This window comes from Beta vulgaris, chromosome 6 (assembly GCF_026745355.1).
Source record: "Beta vulgaris subsp. vulgaris cultivar EL10 chromosome 6, EL10.2, whole genome shotgun sequence".
In the NCBI taxonomy this organism is placed as follows: domain Eukaryota; kingdom Viridiplantae; phylum Streptophyta; class Magnoliopsida; order Caryophyllales; family Amaranthaceae; genus Beta; species Beta vulgaris.
This window is the reverse complement of record NC_079207.1, coordinates 33,544,721-33,564,933: the sequence shown is the minus strand read 5'-3', so window position 1 is coordinate 33,564,933 and position 20,213 is coordinate 33,544,721. Positions and strand designations below refer to the sequence as shown.

At 38.4% G+C, this 20,213-nt stretch overlaps 1 protein-coding gene across 3 annotated transcripts; it reads right to left on the bottom strand.

Moving 5' to 3' along the window:
• Nucleotides 1–1,538: 1,538 nt before the first annotated feature.
• Nucleotides 1,539–17,998, bottom strand: LOC104908387 (uncharacterized). 3 transcript variants are annotated; one of them, XM_048646414.2, is made up of 5 exons: nucleotides 17,721–17,998; nucleotides 15,961–16,181; nucleotides 15,779–15,880; nucleotides 14,082–14,806; nucleotides 1,539–2,127 (listed from the first exon to the last, which is right to left on the bottom strand). In XM_048646414.2, the coding sequence occupies exons 2-4, from the start codon at nucleotides 16,136–16,138 to the stop codon at nucleotides 14,082–14,084; spliced, it is 1,005 nt and encodes a 334-aa protein (XP_048502371.1). In that variant the 5' UTR covers nucleotides 16,139–16,181; nucleotides 17,721–17,998; the 3' UTR covers nucleotides 1,539–2,127. The 3 variants fall into 3 exon arrangements, with proteins under 3 accessions (XP_048502371.1, XP_019102590.2, XP_019102589.2); XM_019247045.3 differs by lacking the exon at nucleotides 1,539–2,127 and adding an exon at nucleotides 12,962–13,282; XM_019247044.3 differs by lacking the exon at nucleotides 1,539–2,127 and adding an exon at nucleotides 12,962–13,113.
• Nucleotides 17,999–20,213: the final 2,215 nt, after the last annotated feature.

Below are 20,213 nucleotides of genomic sequence, written 5' to 3'. Positions count from 1 at the left end.
AGGTATATTGCTCCATATACTCACCTACAATCAAACTTTACCCCCTGGCCTCCTCCTAACTCTCTATGCTACGACTCTGCTCACCTTAATCCCCCCACTCTAGCCATACTATCTCTATTATATCTTGTAGCCTCATGTAAGGGTTTATTTTGAACTTACTCTGATAATTTTTAGCAATCCAAGTAGCTGTCATCTTTATGTTTTTCACTATAAATTTTTTCTTCCCCTTCTCCCATCAAGCCCAAATCCTCGAAGCACAACCTTTATCGTCCTTGTTGATGCAGCTAACCCCTACACTGTTGCAATCATTCATAGTGAATGGTATAGCTTTCCTAATCTCAATTGAGTAGTCAATGATTGCTTTTCAGCCTTTGCATTTTCAAAATGTTGACCTACATAAAACTTAGAGTTAACTCTAATATCCCCTCCATCTACCCCTTTGCTGGAACTATGTGTCTTTTTTCTTGAAGGTGGAGCTTCTAAGTACCCATAGTCATCATCTTCATCTTCACTAGGACTATAAAGATCACTATCCCCTCAAAGTCACTCCCAAACAAACTCTTAGTCAAACCCTTAGTTACAGCTACTCTATTTGACATCTCTACTTCTTCCTCATAAGACTGTTGCTCTTTTTTTTTTCTTCACTCACTTTGGTTGTAGCAGTATCAAATTCATCATCATCCTCGTCTGTGCCTTCTGTATCATAGTCTAGATCTACATGAGTATCATTTCTAGTATGGCCAGTATTTTCAGGGATCAATGTTTAATCAACACACAACAATTGCACAAATGCCCCTTGATCACACTGACTTGACCCAACTCCACTCCTATGATTACTCCCAAATGGCCCAACACTTCCATGTTCTGTGTACACATGTACAAGCTTAAACTGTAATAGCAGTGCTAAAAATGGATCAAATATTTGCTTAGCATAGCCCAAGTACCTAAAAAGTGCATCCCACTTTCTAATAGTCATTGCAATAGTCATTGCACTTATAATATAATATCATTATTTCATTTACCTTAATGCAGTTGGTTTGTACCTGATTAATTGAAGGTGATGAAGTTGATTTTTTTTTTGCTGCTGATGAACAATATCGAATTTTTTTGATGCTGGGGAAGTCGATATTTATGCTGTTGTTGATTTCTTGAAAGATTGCATTTTTTGGATGTTCAATTATATCTGTTGGTATGATTCAGTTTGGCCTACTTTTTAATTGTATCATTGCATGCTTTTCTATGATTTATTCATCGTGGTGGTCAATCCTATGTTCGGCCCGTCTGCATTCGTGTAAAAGAAATGGTCATTTTAGGAGTCTCACCTAATTCAAAAATCATTATTTTCATGCAAGGTCGAGTTTGTCCTAAAAAGCGCATCCAAAGTGGTCATTGCAGAGTTAGAGTTGTTATGCATGTATACCTCTTCCCACTTTCTCTCTGTTGTGCAATGACTATTGAAATAATGATATTATATTATAAGTGCAATGGTCTCAAATAATGATATTATATTATAAGTGCAATGACTATTGAAACAAGGCTTAAAATATTTAACTACTTTCATATATAACAATATAATTCATTCAAACAAAAGTGGCAGGCTCTAACCAATTACATAACCAACATACTAAATTTTTTTGAAGCCTACACTGACATCAACAAAAATAATAATGTCTTAGCAATGACAACCACCCTAAACAAAACCAGTGGCTGTCACATTCTCCCATAACACCCATAAACTAAATACAACTATGATAGAGCTTTCTTACATGAACCACCATTAACTTATCCACCAAAAAACTACCCCAAAAACCCAATAATCTTCAGCTTTAATCCTTCTTGAAGAATAGGAGGAACCCATCAAAGTAGACAACTATGTCTTTGTTCAACCATGCATGGAGGTCCCTCCCATTGTTGTATAGTATGTCATTCAAAATCCAAGTCTTTGTTTTCCCACGCTCATTAGGCCACACAACACCACCATATGCCTTGAGTCTCCGCCACAACCTCCACTTCTTACATGTTTGCTCAACCATCATCGATCCTCCCACATTAGCGCACTGAAAATGTGGGTCACCAGAATCTCCTGGTTGTAACATAGTGGGTGTGCATGTTGTAACGCTTCCATACCTGGTCCAAAACAAAATCTTTTTTCAATTTAACTTTCACCAACGTTAAAATATAGGATTAGTTACAAACGCTAATTATTCATAAATATGTTTTACAAACCAACTGCAAGCACAAATAACAACCAAAATTTGTTGTTTGTGCAAAATCCTAACCCCAATTAGGAAAAAATCAATTTACTAATTTTACCCTAATTATCAAGCCCTAAACGTAATTAACAACATTAAACAAACAAATCCAACAAAATTATGTTAAACTAGTTCCAAAAATTAACTTTTTAACAAGGAACCATGCGGGCAAAGCCAAAAAGAAACATTACTTTTACTCCACCAAACACAACAAAAAAGGAAAACAAAAAGTACCACCAAAAGACATAAATAAAGAACTGTTAGAAAAATGAAGTAAATGAAGAATATACGTTGTTCAGAAGTCTCAGTACTCTTTGAAATTTTCTTGGTGGTGATGCTAGCCACATGCTCTGTTATAATATGGAGTAAGTGAAGAAGACAAAGATAGCAATTATTTGAATAAATAGTGAGAGAGAAGGAAGTAAGGAGTAATAAGTACAATGAAGGAAAACAATGAGTTAATAAAACCCACCAAAAATACCGCCTAAATAATGATAATGATTATGTGGCAGTTCGTGTCCCACATGCGCCTAGAAAAACGCATCAAACGACACATTTAACAGATTTTTCCCAAAAAGTAACGGGCGTCCAAAATGAGTATTCAAAATGGAACTTTTGAAAGTTGAGTACCCAAAATGGAACAAAACTCAAAGTTTAGTACCCAGTTGTGTACTTAACTCGTGTGGGCATGGGTGAAAATTGGAAATTTTGATTTTCATTTTTTTTTGGTTTTGACACAAATCACTATTTGAGTTAGGCAATGTTATACTTCTCCTTTTTTTTAAAAAAAAAATAGTTATGTTTTAACTTTTATATTTGCCAATGCAAAATTTTGAACATCAATATAGCTCTAAATTCTTATTAAAAGTTGATATTAAGAAAATATATATTGAGATGAATTTAACTACATTTTACATGCTATTTTTTTTACATACTACTATTAGTCTAAATTTATTGGTCAAAGGTACCACATGAATGGTAGAAAGTTCATTTCTAGCGAGTAACGACCAACAAAAATGTAGAAAGTATCAAACATGTTAAATAATTTAGCCAAACTTCAAACATCATTTCTAAGACAAACTTCAAACCTAAAACACAAGTGAGATCGAATCCACAATTGCCAAAAGGCCAAAACCTGCAAGGCAGCAACCTCTGAATTAAGCAAAAAAAAAAAAAAAAAAAAAAAAAAAAAAAAAAAAAAAAAAAAAATCACCTCCAACAGTCGCGAATACAACACTAATGCATCAAAAACTCTCATTTCCATTCACATTTCATTGATCACGATTAAGTGCTTGAGAAAATCTCACTCATAAGTGATAAGGTAGTTTTAAGGTCCTTTTATTTTACCTTGTTTTTCTTTTTGTGATTATTTTCCTTGTTTTTCTTTTTGTGATTATTTTCCTTGTTTTTCTAACCTCTTGTATGCCTTTTCTCTCTTGTAACACAATTTGTGTCTAGTGACACAAGGAATAAATCCTTAAACATCCCGGCAATTACTAAATATAAACCGGAATTATATTATGAAGATAATATGTCCGTTTTAGCAAACATTGGTGGTGCTCAATGGACTGATTAGACGAGCAACACTTGGGGCTCTCGGATCTTCAAAACTTGCATACAAAAAGGAAATCACGCTACAAAGCTTTACATCTAATCCCTAATGAGAAAATCATGTGTTTGATGTTAGGATATTGTTTTTTGAAATTTCGCTATATGCATCTATATGTTCCTATTGTGGTATCAGTTTGGCCTTATCCATAATATTCATATGATCATGTAATTATATGAAAAGTTATTATTTTTATCCAATTAAGGTAGGATTTACTTATGGCTTGAATTTGCATAATTGACATTTGATAATAATTTATTGTAAATTGCAAATAATTGATTTTCTTTTTTTTGTGATTTATGCTCAAACAATTTTATAAAGGTCCAAATTTTCTATATTATGGACGAAATAAATTGATTAATTTACACCAAAGTTTTCGGATTCTTATAAATATATTTCTTAGATTTAGATTTATTTATGTTAAATTTGATTAATCATTGAAATAATTTGTTAACAATTAAAGATTTAGTTTTTAATTTGTTAAATAAAACAAATGTTCATCACCAACATATATCTTGAATATTTCGGATTTTAATCCTATTATTAGTGAACTTTAGTTAGATTTTATGTTTAATTAGATTATTCATAAATTTTAAGGATAACAATTAAAATATATGATTTTATTTGTTTCAATAATTCCTTAGATCACCCTAAAAATTATTTTCGAATTTTGAATTTTAATTGTTAATTTTTTGAATTATTTGGATAGAATTTGATTTTTTCCCTAATTTGAATTGTTGTTAGATTTGTTGTTTGATAAAAATTATGTATTCAAATCTAATCTCAACAAACCTAAAAATTTATTTAAGATTCGTTGATTTGATTCAAAGTTTCTTCCATAATTTTCGAATTATTAAAACCTAATTATTTCCTAAATCTTTAAATAAATTGTTAGTAAAAGATTAATTGGATTATTTTTGTAAATTGTTACAAAATTCAAAAAGGTTTCCCACAATGGCTAGGTGGCACCACTTGTAGTAGTATAACAACGGTGGAGGCGATCTCAGTTTATAAGGCAGAAGGGATGCAACCACGGCTGTGGAGAAGGGGCGAACTACGCACGTTTAACGTGCCTTGGCTCGCGTTGCTTCTAGCTTGGTGCGGGCTGGTGGCCTTGAGTTGCCGGCGAGCGACCTGATTGGTTTGGACATTGAGGCTGAGAGGTGTGAGATGCGCGGGATCCTGGTCGGCGATTGTCGCTGTTAGGTGGTGTTTTTGACCGGTGCATCGTGAATCGTGCATGTGAAAGACATGGGTTTTGTTTAGAACCCAACTTGAAGAACATTAATTGATGTGTGGTGAGTGGGTGGGTTGGTTGTTGACTGACAGATTTGTGTTGTCGGTCAACAGTTGTGTTGTTGGTCAACAGTTGTGTTGGTTGTCAACAGTCAACAAGTCAACCTTTTATTTAAAAAAATTATTTTTCAAAAAATTTGATTTTTCAATATTGAGTATAAATCTAAAAGTTTCCTATTTTGCAAATTTATAGATAGTAATGATTATTATCATGTTTAAGTGATAATTGAATTAAAACAATTAAATTTCCTAAATAATTTCTAGCTTAAATTTGTTAAGTTTTATGATTATTATGGAAAGTTTTATTTCCTTATTAATTGTTAATACTCCTTCCATCCCAGAATACTCTTTACACTTTATTTTTTTATCTGTCCCAGAATACTCTTTACACTTCTATTTTGAGATATGACTCATTATTATTTAAATCATTCTACCTTTTAACTATTGGCCCACATTCTCTCTCTTTAAAATAAAATAATACTACTTTTACTAACTATAAACTCCTATCACATCTACTTTTTAATAACAATAACATATCATCACTAGTGGAAAAAAAATGCAAGGGCTGCGGTGCAAAGGCTACGATTTATTGCTAACCGCAGCCTTTTAGTAATAAAGGGTTGCATGGGCTAACTGCAGCCCTTAATACAGAAGGGTTGTTGTTAGCCCAAAACCGCAACCCTTTATAATTAAATTTCGCGGGTTGCTAGGCTTAGGGTTTACCTCACCCTCATCTTCATTGAGCGCACAACTCTCATCTTCATTGGTTTAGGGTTTACTCCTCACAAATATTCACACCACAACAAATCAAAACTCTCATTTGGCCGATTTCGCATCTTCACACCACCAAAAATCAACTCTCGCCACTGTTGAATCGACACTAAGAAAAACTCACTAATTCTCATTTTCTCTTTCCTCGGTATTTCTCTCTCCTTTCTTCTGTCAAGTATGGTGGACGCCGTGGAACATCTCAGAGGTCACGTTTCCTGTGGTCGAATCCCTGAACCAACCAATCGCATCTTCAAACAAGCATGGTGAGTTTTCTTTTGCATTTTTCACTGATTTTTGTTGTTTTCTTTTTTTTTTGTTTCTTATCCATAGTTTCAGATGATTTCTCATATATTTTCTCTCTATATCCATAGTTTTCTCTTTTCCTGTCGAGTAACATCCGTCGAACTCCGAAGCAGAGAAAGAATTGAAGAACAGAAGCATCTCAGACTTGCTCCTGCTCGCCCATGATTTCAGCTAGGGTGAAGTTCTTTTTTTATATTAATTTTAGCGCCAAACTCAAATTTTAATCGGGACACGCGTGTGGTGTTTGCTAAGGCAATTGGCTCCATTGCGGATACTTCTAAGCGAATTTTGATCGAGTAGCTGGTTGGTATCGCAGTGAAGAATTTTTTCGAGGTCAGTTTCTAATATGCCACAACCCACAAACCCAAATATAAATTGGGTGTGACTAATAATGTGAAGAAGTGAGTTCTTAATCTTTTCTTTCTTTAGTCTCATCTAGTTGACAGGGGTGTATATGCTTAAACTTTATGTTTAAAATACGAAATGTTGTTTGCTTACTTTTCCTTTCTCTAACATGACAAGGAATAGTGGACACGACGTATATGCTTAAACTTCATGTTCATAATTTATACATCAGTTTAAGTAGTTTTTGAACTTTATAGCATTTGTTTTCTTGTTGCTGCTGCAATTTCTTTTGATGCCGACAATCATTGTTATATGTCGGTTTTTTTGCATTCCTATTGACTAGTGGTGCTACTTCTTTCAGGTTAGTTCTAATAGTTACACTGTGGAAGCTCGCAAGAAACACTACAAGTTTGAAATTTTGAGGGATTTCTTGGTAAGGAACTCTTAATGTTCATTTATTTCAAAACTTTTTTTGAGTAGATATCCTTCTTTTTTTAGAGATCACTTTTGGTTCCGTCATGTATGATTACTAGTAATATACAGAATTTATGATTACTTATGTTTATAACCAGGTTTTACCAAATATGGCTTCTATTCTTGACATCAAATCAGTGTCTTATGATGTTTGTGGTTTCGTGCGAATGGCTGATGCTGGCTACAAGGCAAAGGCAGGCTCATATGATGTCCTCTCCGTGTCTTGAGTTGAGGCCTATAATGAGGCAAGTATTTCTTTGTTTCGTAGTTTTGATATTAATAGTGTTGGAGTTTTGCTTGCTTCTAGGGGGCAGGAATATGATGTTAGTGATGATAATAATGCTAGGAATTATGAAGAAAGATTGGCTAGACAAAAGAAGAATTTACGTAGGAGGTTAGGACTTGATGTGTGTGAACAATTTATGGATGTTAGTGATATGATTAGGCTTAAGGGGCAAGGGGAAAGGGGTGGGGGAGGGATGTTCAGGGGTGGCGGAGGGGTGGGCAAGGGGTGGGCAGAGGTGGGGGAGGGGTGGGACAGGGGGGGGGGGGGGGGGGGGGGGGGGGGGGGGAGGGGGGGGGGGGGGGGGATGGCATGGGTGGGGAGGGGTGGATAGAGGTTAAAGGAGGTGGGTAGAGGTGTGTGCAGTGGTGGGGGAGGGGTTGAGGGAGGGGTGTGCAAAGGTGGGCAGGGGGTTGGCAGGGGTGGGGGAGGGGTGTGTAGGGGGTGGGGGGTAGAGGTGAGGGAGGAGTGTGCACGGGGGTGGGGTGTGCAGGGGGTGGGGGAGGGGTGGGGAGGTGTCAGAGGGGTGGGGAGGTGTGTTTAGTGGGTAGGTGTGGGTTGGGGAGGTGTGAGTTGGGGAGGTGTGGATAGGGAGGTATGGGTGGGCATGGTGGGTGTGGGGAGGTGGGTGTGGGTGTGGGTGTGGGTGTGTGTAGGGTGGGCAGAGGTGTACATACAACCTCTGCCCACCCTGCACACACCCACACCCACACCTCCCCACCCACACCTTCCAACCCCACACCTTCCCACTTCCCCTCCCCACCACACCCCTCCCCCATCCTAGACGAGAAAAGGCCGAAATTAGGGAGAAGGTCGGATGCATAATCGGCATCGGCAATAGTGTTGTCGCCAACTAGCTCATCATATTTGGAAACCTTGGCCACCCCGCATCACCACTTGGGCCGGTCAGCGGATTCTTCTAGTCATCTCCCTCGGCCTCCTCGGGAGTTTTCCTTTTCCTCCTCGTCCAAGTCCATCTGCCCCCGGATGGCAGCATCCTCGGCCTCGACAGACTCTTGCTACTTGGACTAGACATCGACCCAGGCAAGCCCAGGGTGGGACTTGGCCAACACTTTCTTCAGACGATCCAGGATCTCGTCCTCACCCATCTTGTGAGCCTTAACTCCCACCTCGTTGGCGTAGACCTCACAAGCCTCAGTCAGCTACCAATCGTTGAACCACTTCTCCTCAGTTTTCACGAGCTTCTCAACCTCTAAAAGCCGAGCCTTGAGCTCGGTCACCTTCTGCTCGGCCGCCTTAACCTTCGCTTCCGCATCGGCCTTAGCGGTGACAGCGAAATCACAGGAAAGAATAAGGTCGGCCTTTTTTCCCACAGATCCCGCTCTTCCCGGAACCTCTTTTGATCGACCTCAATGGCCCTCTCAACATCCTCAAGCTTCGACCTGGCGATGTGTTTGGCCTCCTTAGCTCGGTATAGTTCGTCAAAGTGGGTCTTACCCTTTGCTTTCAGCTCTTCCACCTCCTCGGCCAAGTGAACTCGATTTTGGACAACATTGGCCAACTGAGCAGAGAACTGTCAATAGAATAAAGCCATTGTTAGATGAATGAAAAATCAAAGGGAGATAGCCGAAAGATTAAAACCAAACATACATCAACCCACGAGTACAATAGCTCGTTCTTCTCGTTCTCCCCATCCGGGAGTTAATATACCCCTGGTCGGCAGGAGTATAAATGAAGTCTATGACATGAGTCCATCGTTTATCCTTTTCATGGCGGTTCAGCTCAGAGAAAGGCATGGTCAGCGCGGCCACCACATCATCTGGGACCCCCTTCGACACTCCTTTATGCGGGGACACGCGTCAATTGGACAGAAGTCCGAGGAATGTAGAGAAAGAACAGCCTCGTCGGTCTGTTGTAAAGGCTCCTTACCCTGGTCGGACGGGTAGTTCACCTCAATAGACTTAGAACTCTTGGCCTTCTCTCGCTCAGCCCGGGCTTTGGCAACCGCCTTCTCCGTTTGAGCGACCTTGTCGGCCGCTCGCTCCTTCCTCTTATTGGTGTTCTTTGGCTTGGCAGGGTCCTGAATCGGATAAGAGAGCAGTAAAACTGTCAAAGAAAAAGACTAAGGAAAGAATTTGTGATACTAACCTTGGGAATCGGAAGCACAAGCATGGTCTTTTCTCATATCCCAGCTCTGATCCTAGCCGCCTTCATAGCCACACTGCTCAGCTTGTCTGCCATGAAGGGATTGAATTCGATCAAGTATGCTCAAAAGAGGCTGCAAAAGGAAAAACAATAGGTAGTGATCAAAATAAAAGTGAAAGCGAAACCGACCGCAGACTGAAGACCCCCCTCGGCAAATTACCCTTTGCGAAGGTTCAGCTCAGGCCCATAGCAGAAAGGATATGTTCGTTTTTGAATAGGTGGCAACTAAGGAGCCAGTTGCTCGCCACAAAGACCTCACTTCCTCGGTCTATCTTAGACTTAGTTTGCATGTAGCAAGCTGCTACACCCTCCTCGTCTGTGAGGTAAGGGACTTGAAGATTCAATCTGAAGTTAGGTTCAACATCTGGCCGCACCAAACGAATCCCCCAATCTCCGTCATAGTAAATGGAGGCGAACTCCCGTCGGAAGCCCTTCTGAGAGGTAGAAAGATCCAACACAGTTTGGTACCCCTTTTGAACTTTAAAGCACCTTCATTTGTGCCCGTTCTCCTCAGTCATCATTTCCACAAGCTTGTACATGTACCTCCATAGAGTGAGGGTCAGCTCGACACCAAGCATGTCAGAGAGCCTGAACAACTATGATTCCCCCCAAGAGTTGGGAGAAATCTGGTTGAGTGCCAAGCTATAAGCATTTAGAATCTCCTTGACAAAGGGAGTCAAAGGGAATTAGAATCCCATATCCATAGCCTTATAGTAAGTGGCTATGCAACCTGGAGGCGGAGTCAGGATGGTGTCGAACGCCTCTGGTCGGACCAGATGATAGGGGTCCTTATTTGATATTTGACGGCTTGACCTTGAGGATCATTTATCAATGCTTTGATGAAGGAGGGAAGAGGGAAGCAAGGACCTAGACCACCTTTCAGATCAAAATCAAGGTACCTCAAGTTAGACGTCTCTCCCTCATCACTCGACATGACGATCCTGACTACACCATCAAAGACTTATTTGTCTAAGTAACTCCTCGGGGAGAGATAGGCTAGGGACACCTCTCAAGGGTAGGGAACGACGCCATCGGTCTCCTCCTCCACTAACCACGAGGGACTCGGAAGAGAAACAACGTCGGGGACAGCCGAGGGATCGGGACCACTTATTATAGTCGACACCAACGTTATTCCCATCCCCTTCACCTCCTCGAAGAATTTATAGGGAGGTGAGGCTGGGAGAGTCCCAGTCGGACGAACTCCATTATTTTCAAGGGGGTGAACTAAGGTTTATTGAAAGAAAAGAAATTGGAACACAAGATCACACCTGGTCGGACGAAGAAACTAGGAGGCTGAAGTGGAAAGTTAAGAGAGAAGTGAAGAATTTTTGAGAAAGAAAGATTGCAAAATGAGCAAATGATCTCAAAATCTTTCTCCTTCCTCACATATATATAGGCGCACCTCGGGGGATGTGCAACGCAAGCCTCCCGAGTCACCTTGATGGGCCTTTTTAGAGGCCTAATTGGATCATTTCAACCCCAAAAGCCATGGTCCAAGGAAGATGAAACGTCAAAAATTTCCCACAATGCCCAGTCTGCTCAACCCTCAGGACATAACCCATTGGTACCCACTCGGACAGCTTGGGGTTCATTGGCCCTCATCCGAGTGGCATTCACGCCACTCGGCCAACAGGGGACCCTCTCACCTTTGACGGGTCACTTTCATACTTAGCCAAATATGGCTAAGTACTTATTGGTATCCACTAGGATAGTTGGGGGCTCATTAGCCCTCATCCGAGTGGCGTCCACCCCACTCGGCAGATAGCAGACCTTTTCTCCTTTGTCGAGTTACTTCCATACTTAGCCAAGTATGGCTAAGTGTCAGTTGGCACCCACTCGGACAGCTTGGGGGGTTCTTAGCCTCTCATCTAGGGATGAGAATTGGAAGGGGCGGGTGCGGAGGATGGTACCTCCAAACCCGACCCGCATGTAATTCCAATCCCCTCCCTGCCCCACCACCCGTATGGGTACCCGCACCTGCTTCATACCCGCGTCGTACTCACTTCATCCCTACCCCCACCACCCGCATGTGTATACACACCGCTTCGTACCTACTTCATACCCCACATATTTATTTTTTGTAAGATAAAATTATTAAAAATATATAAGTATACAAATAGAATTTTAATCATATATATGTGGGGCGGGGCGGGTGGGGGTGGGGCAGGGTGGGGCGGGCGGGGCGGGTGGGGGTGGGGCGGGGCGGGGAGGGGATGGGGTGAGGATAGCATAAAATCCATACCCGCTCCACCACCCATTGCAGGTAGGATTTTAATCCACATCCCCGCCCCATCCCCGACAAACCTAGACCCATCTCCGCCCCACTTGGGCGGGGATGGGATGAGTCTCCTACATGACCCGCCCCACTGCCATCCCTATTCTCATCCGAGTAGAATCCAACCCGCTCAACTAGACGAAGGCCCAACTAAAAGTTGATCGACCTAGGAGAGTCAAGCAAGGTTCAACTATTCCTACACCACCACAGATGCACGCCACTAGGTCTAACGACAGTGTTCACACCTCCATGACGTGGGGCTAATTGTTTGGGCTCGATATAGGACCCGCCCCAACACCTATGCCACATCATCAGGAATTAGTAGACAGGTGGCATAGTGGGTCCCACTTGAGAGTCGATCTAGCTCCAGGTTGTCTAAGGATTCATAGATGAGGCTGGAAAGGCTAATTGCCTAAAAAGGCAACATAGCTATTGATCCCAAGAAAGCCCATCCCATCAATGTTGCATATCTTGGAATTCGCAATGCTATAAATATCGATTATCTCATCAATGAACATGTATTGAATTCTTACCTAACAAACTAAAGCATCTCTCTCTAGAATTTCTCTCTCTACCTCAACTAACTTGAGCATCGGAGGGATGATCCCGGAACAACCCCTGAAGTAGTCTAACCTTGTCTTTCAGGTTTTCGGCGTACGACCGATTAATTCAAGCGAATGTTATTGGGTCTTACTCATACTTACCACAGTTCAGCAATCCTCAATTTCTAGACAAAAACATGTGGTTATATATTAAACAAATCATTTTAATTATGTGTCAATTTGAAGGTATTACATGAATACACTCAAGTATAGTGATCCAACAAAATACACCACCATTTCTCCTATTCACCCCCCTCCTCACGGGGGGGGTCTTCCATCGGTTGCCTGGGCCTCGATATGCCCAAGTATGGAAAAGTGCATTAGATGACATGAGATGCTAATAACTAGCTGAACGAATCATTAAAAAATTCTTAACTGCAAAAGGTGATAAGGGAAAAGTATAATTTGTATAATTCTTAAATTTCCCTTAAGAGAAGGGTAGTGTTGTATCTTTAAAAAAATCTTTAACTAGCAGTATATAAGTTTGTTGAACAGACTATAATTTAATAATAACTAAATTAAATTTCCCAAAAAAAAAAGGAACCGTAAAACATTGAGCTATTTCTAGCTAGTTTTTCAAAGTAAAAATGTCAATTTTTCATCTTTGGATTATAGGAAATATGAAGGTGAACTCCTCCACAAACTTACAGCAGCATTTTATGTAACAATCTCATTCAGCGGCTTTTGATGCAAAATTAGGAATTAAGATGCTAGCTGCCATATTGTTGTAATGAATTCTGTAGGCAAAACACCATATAGCAAGCTCAGAACACACTATGATTCTCTCTGAACTTTCATCACTCCAACTATAAACCTCCAATAGCAAATTTCTGAACGAGGAAGTACACATCCATCCTAGTGTAAAAACTCTTGCATCCACCCACCATTTTTCCTCCAAGAATGTCCCTCAATTTGGTCAAGGATAGAGGTGGCAAACATGTCAGATCTCATGTTCATTTCATGTTGTTCACAAAATTTATCAAAAACTATATATATAGGATAATTACATGACATGCCAAATGATTAAATTCATGTCATGTGTTTCAAGTTATGTCTCAATATATTCATATTTGTGTCGTTTCAATATCGATCGTGTTGTCAAGTCATGTCACATACTGCCAATTTTAATCAAGGAAATATATCTCACCCATACACGTTCCAAATTATTTTGAAAAATCGGGCCGATTTTCCAAACGTCGGTAGGGGCCGGTGTCGGTCTAAATGAGAGAAAGAGATGGGAGGGAGAGGGAGGGGCGAGAACGATTCAACTTTTATAACTTTTCTCTTGTCTAGCTATACATGCAGGTACATTGGGGGTTTTGGGATTCCTTTCGTGACCCTTGATTCCTTTTCCCTTACCCTCTTCCAACCAAACGTCCCTAAGTGTGTATCATCAAATTTGCACACAAATATCAATCTGCGCATTAATTCAAAAAAATTTCTAGCATAGAATTGACATCAAATAGAAAATATGCACTGCTGCTGCCAATTTCAACAGCGTCCAAAGTAGACAAGATACCTCAAACAACCTTCACTAGCGCATGCAAGATATATATACAGCTCAAAGCCTTGACATACAGCAATAAATTTGAAAAAATTGGAGAAAAGAAAGTTCCCCTAACACTACCATCCTCGCCAAAGAAGAAACAAGAAAAGGAGATTTTGGGGGGGGGGGGGCGGGGAGGAAAGAAGATAAAGAATTCACCTATAAAATATGTGGAAGCTGAGAATCTAATCTCTGCTGCAGTTCCTTTATCTTAGTAGAGAGTTCAACCTTCTGCTCCTTGAAGCCTTCCAGTAGATATTCTTTTCCTTCAATTATTTCTTTCAGCCCTGTAATTTCTTTTTTGAGCATTTCAATTCTTTCCTCATCTCCCACTACACTTTTCTCGTGCAAACCAAATTTGCCATCTCCATTAAAAAAACCATTGACATGACCATTTATATGCTCCGATGGTGATGTAATGGCAGACAGCTTCTCGTTGGAGTCTCCATAAGCCAAGCAATGATCTGCAATAGCTTTCCTCAGTCTTTGGATCTCTCTCTCAGAATCAAAGAGTTCCTTGTTTGCAGAATCGAGCTGTGACTGTAAGTTGTTGGAATGAGACATCTGCACATTTAGTGCATTCTGTAGTTCAGAAATCCGATCCTGCATCTCTAATACCATGTCATCCCTTCGCTTCAACTGATACCTGAGTTTCTGTATAACATCTCGCTTGCTAAAGATGTCAGAGCCAGATTCAGAGACACATGGCGAATCAGAATTACTTGACTGGTGAAACGGTTTTGAAGGTGGCTCACCACGCTCTGGAGATGATACCCAAACCATGCCATATTCAGGTGCAGGAACAGTCACTAAAGGGAGTGACACCTCAGGTTCTGTCAACATTTGGCCATTTGGAGGGTTTTTAACCTCCATTACACGTTCTCCTACATCAAATCCCATGACATTTTAGACTCAGAAAAGTAGTTCCTTCCAATCTAGCATAACATATTCATATTAAATAGAAAAGATGCCCATTTTTGCACATAGTATAGAGGCCTTCTAAAAATATGTATATATTAGCACTAATTCATATGCACATGTAATGGCAAACATATACCCAAATCCAAAAATTTTACACATGCTTAGATCAGGCTCCAGAGTCTGGGTCAAGTCAAATTTTATAGGTCCAGAAGTTCATCATCTTCAACTAATCTATCATCTGTCATTTATATCACTTATTAATAACTATCAATAGTTCTGAAGCCTCTCTTCTCTAGTCCAACCAACAGAAAGGAGCAGCCATACAAATCAATTATTCTTGATAGTCAAAGTTGGGATCCTGTATCTATTTTGAACCACATGGTTTCATAGACCACATGAAGGTGATATGGAATCCATACTTGGTCGTTGGTGTAGTCATTGTTCAAGGTTGGGATCCTGTAGATATTTTAAACCACAGGGTTCCATAGAACCCATCAAGGTGAGAAATTCATACTAGGCCGTTGATGTAGTCATTGTGCAAGGTTCATCAGATCGCTGCAATGGCTAACCTCTTATGGCATAATGGCAACCCAAAGCACCTCTTGCATCTATCCGTCCTTTGCAAGTTTGTAATAGTATGAAGCATTAATACACTAAACAACCGATGAGAAATATTTATTGATTTTAAAATTAACTAAACAGCCTCGGTAACCTTTGAACATTCTTGGATTATCAGAGTGTCAGCAATGCAGCCCATTGTGGAACCTGATTATCATGAGAAATAAAAAAAACAAAGGGGAACCTCTACTCTACGCAAACATGCAGTAGCACCTTTAAGACGTCCATCTACCACCAGCAAATCTAAAAGAATGATACCTAAGTATATCAGAAATTCTGATACCTACAACAGTCAGTAAGTTTCTGAAAATCGCTACCTGAAGCACAATTAAAGCAGCTATTCTCATCCAATCCATAGGAATGTAAACTTGAATTTGAACGACAATTTCCCAGCCTCCGTCCAACAGATCTTTCACTACCTAAATTGAAAGCATCAAAATGAGCTACAGTTTACGAAGGCAACCAAAAATAAGAAGAAAACATTTTCACATATCCAAACCTTTCAAGATAGCATTTTCTTGCTGTTTAGAATCAAGTGCTTGTTTCAATTTGAAGCCAAGACGAATAGATAAAGTACTTAGCAAAGCACCACCTACAATAAGCACCCAATTTGATCCTTCTCCTTGAGTACTCCTCAGCCTCTGAGCCCTAGCATCACTGCTGGATCTTGATTTCATTTTTGTAGCACAAATTAAAGAATAGACTGAAAAGCAAAAAGACCTAGAACAAGATATTTCAAACAGCCATAAGTTAAATCTAGCAGTAGAAAGTTGTGGAAATGCAACACTCAAATTTTTACAGTCTCCAATACACAATTTTGACCATAAATATCTTAGATTACGTATTAATAAAATATGATGAAAAATTATATTTTGAAACTATATATTGGCATAAATTTAACAATATCTCACATGACTATTATTTATATAGTGGTGAAAATTCGTGGTCAAAGTTTATAAACGTTGACCCCAAAAATGGAAGTGTTGCATTCTTTTAAAGTGGAGGATGTACAATGTAAAAAAAGATACCTAGGGATGCAAAACAAGCAAGTTACACAAGTCATCACACTTTAGTTCAGAAGGCACAAAAGATCACCAGAAACAACTAACCCTACTCAAAATACAAAATCTTCACAACGGACTACACACACACAAAAAAAAACTCCAGGAAAGAACAGTGAGAGAAAAGATTAAGAAACGACAAAACCAGAATATCTCGAATTTATGGCAAATAAGTAAAACAATTACAACAGTGAGATTTTACTGCTTCTTCACTTAATCCAAAAGCATGTGCCCCCCGCGTTCCCCCACAATACAGTTCCGACGAGTATGTTACTGCCCGTCTTTGTATTTTGCTCAAACTCTTCAACTTGCAGGATGGTTTGGTTGAGAAAGAGGAGAACATGTCAGGTTTTTCACGAGAAGAGGAGAAGAGGGCGCACAAGCAGTTTAGATTTGGACCTAAACAACTTCTATGACGAGTCTAGAGGAGGAAAAAGAGGAAGGAGAACTGAACATTGAAGTATATGAGATGTGGGAAAGACAACTAACGAAGAGTTTGGCAATCTGGAAAATTCATTAAATCTTCGTGTTCTTCATAAACTATCATGGTGCATCTGGTAGGCAATTCCAAAAGTTGGCAATGTTAATGAATTTTCGTGTAGTATTGCAAGAAAAAACTAATGTCAATGCTCATGGTAATGGTAATGAATTTTCATGTAATATTGCAAGAAAAAACTCACGTCAATGTCCATGACTCCATAATAACGACATTCATCCGCAATAATGCGTTTTTCTTCTTATATCTTCAATACCATCCAAACCACTTTAAATGTGGTATCAAGTGGGAATAAAATACTGTAACTAAAAATCAGGGACGAAATTCCATTACCATGGTTATGATTAAGAGATTTTTGCAAATTACATATGATTTCATATTTTCATTACCATTGCCTCAATTTAGTACCACAAACCAAACGGAAACTGTTCTTTACCGATATCGTGTCAATTCTTCGATGTCTTAAACAATAACAAATGATAAGTTCAGGTCCCAAACATTAGATTTTGCCCAAAGATTAGGTCCCTAATATGAGCTAAACTCACTTCAAAGTGACAGGAATTACAAATGAAATTCCAAACAAAAAAAATACATTTATAAGCTACCAGTAGATTAAATTGAAAGTTTCATACTCAAATATTTAGACTACAAACTTTAAATCATATAACTTACAATATATAATAAAATCAGTCCTAAACAAACCTTCAACTTTTTGGCATAGTCGAAAAATTCCTTCAATTTCTCTCCTCGACAAGTACCTGTAATTGATGCTTGAAATCGAACTTTTAGATTGAAAACAAAACTGGAATATAATCTGCAATCGGTAGAGAGAGATGGAAATTCCCTAGCAAATTCTAAGGATTGGAATTTGGAGAGTTAGGGTTATAGACTTCTTCATTTCTATGTTTCTTTTCTTTTGTTCTTTTTCTTGTTTGTTCTTTCTTTTTCCTCTATCCTTTCCCTCGAAAAGGAATGGGAAATTTTAAGTGAAATTTTTTAAATTCTGTTTTTCTCAAAAAATAAAAGAAAATTAAAATTCTGCCCCCTACATCCTCATTTAGGCCTTCTTCCCAACTTATTTTGAGCTCACTTTAGTAATTTGATTTTCTGATAATAAAACAATGGTAATTGTTATTATTATCATTATTATTATTAATACTACTATTACTATTATTATTATAAATATTAATATCATGATTACAATTATTTTTATTATTACTCCTATTACTATCACTTTTAATAGTATTATTATTAAAAATAATAATAAGATTGTTATTCAAAATATAATAATATTGTTATTAAAAATATAATAATATTATTACTTTAATATTGCTAATTACTCCCTCCGTCCCATAATATAGTGCTTGTTTCTTTTTTCACGGTCTCCAAAACGTAACTTTGACCTTTAATATCTTCAATTCTTTATTAATAAAAAATATTAAAAGTTGATATTATGAAACTACACATTGAGACGAATCTAACAAGATCCTACATGAATATGTTTTTTTATATACAAATGAGAATATTCGGTCAAAGATTTTAAAGTTTGACCACCAAAAATGAAATAGGCACTATATTATGGGACGGAGGGAGTATTATTTTGCTAATACTTTTTTTCTATATGATTCTGCTAATTATTTTGAAATGATAATTTAAGGTTAAGAAATACACATTTCAATTATATTTGTCCTTGTTCAAAGTACAAACTTTTTAATAGATGACAACAATAATATTATTAATAATAACAACAATAATATTTGTCATTGTTGAAATGATAAAAAAAAAAAATACACGCTTTGATAGTTGAACTGCTAGGCAAAATAATAGTACTATCGAGCATTAACTAGTTTTCATAATCGGTTAATTCTTCGTCTTCTTCTTGTCCAAAAATTTGCTCCATTACCTCGGGATTATTCTGCATTGACTCCCATATATTCTTCATTTATTTTTTGTCGTACACTATCCATAACTACTTTTTTGTTATCATCGTACATATTAAGATCAGCTTTTTGTTTCATGACTTCAATTTGGTGTGTGAAAGGAATCCCTAGATCATGTAAACGAATAAAATTATGTAGGGTAAAATAAGCTACAATAATTTTCAACTGCTTAGCTTTGTCCATTTACGACATCGATTTTAAAACCTTCCACCTTTTTTTGAGAACCATAAATTACATTTCGACGAGAAAAATGTCGGTAATTGAATTACTCATACATTCCGTATGGTGGAGTCCCTGTTCTGAAGTAAGGCAAATGGTACCTCAACCCAGGTACTAGATATAGACTCAAGTACCCGAGTGTATTACATAGTGTTTTCATGTACAATAATCATAATGTTAGTTTTTTAAAGTACTGTATTTTTTAATATTATTCATGGCAAGATAAGTTATCTAGTACCAAACGGTGGATGATGAAATCTCATTCTAGCATCTTCTAAGCTTCGCCTTCATACATCTATATCATGTGCACTTCCTTCGTAGCCCACATTGATGTGAGTAACCAACATGCTGAGTGAACACACAGCTATCACATTTCATGTTTTGTCCCCGTAACGATCTCTAAATGTCCTGCCTACATCATCTGCAACAATTGATTGTATAAGGGTACCATCTATGGTACCAACACAATCCTAAAAACAAAAGTATATGTCGTCATTACATTGAGACTATACATGTTATATTTGATTATGTTAATTAATAATAATTGTCATCGAATGTAGGATAAGTACCTTAAAGAAAGGTCAGTATCTCATGTTGTTTTGAATTTCAGGAGGTGTTTCATACAAACTTTGATATGGTCGAATTATTTGACCCCACGATGCTTCCAATGCTTGGAATACCTTTTTGAAATTACTTCGAAATAGTTGATGTTGAGTGTTGAAATCTTTCAGCAGTATCACGAACAGATCAACGACAAAGAAAAAAGATATTAAAAAAAGCAAGATTTTGAACTCTTTGAAAAATTACAGTAAAAAACATGGAAATTTTCAAGACTTGAAATTGGAGGGAGCAGATTATTACCTTGGTTGGGGATGAAGGAACTGTGATGCCGTTCGGCGCTCTTTATTGAAGAAAAGAGGAAGAGAGATAATATTTAATTCAAAGAACATGTTGTGGTGAAACGCTCCTTTAGTTTTTATAGGTTGTGGTGAAGTAAAAGGTAAAACCTAATGGCAAACAATGGCCCAGAATCCGT

Bases quoted from the DNA above. Each gene is read 5' to 3' on its own strand.
- LOC104908387 (XM_048646414.2), bottom strand. From the start codon at position 16,138: ATGAAATCAAGATCCAGCAGTGATGCTAGGGCTCAGAGGCTGAGGAGT. The intron at 15,881-15,960 runs GTTTGGATATGT...CTTTCAATTTAG, and splicing joins AGAAAATGCTATCTTGAAAG to GTAGTGAAAGATCTGTTGGA. The intron at 14,807-15,778 runs GTAGCGATTTTC...GATTTGATGTAG, and splicing joins CTGCTTTAATTGTGCTTCAG to GAGAACGTGTAATGGAGGTT.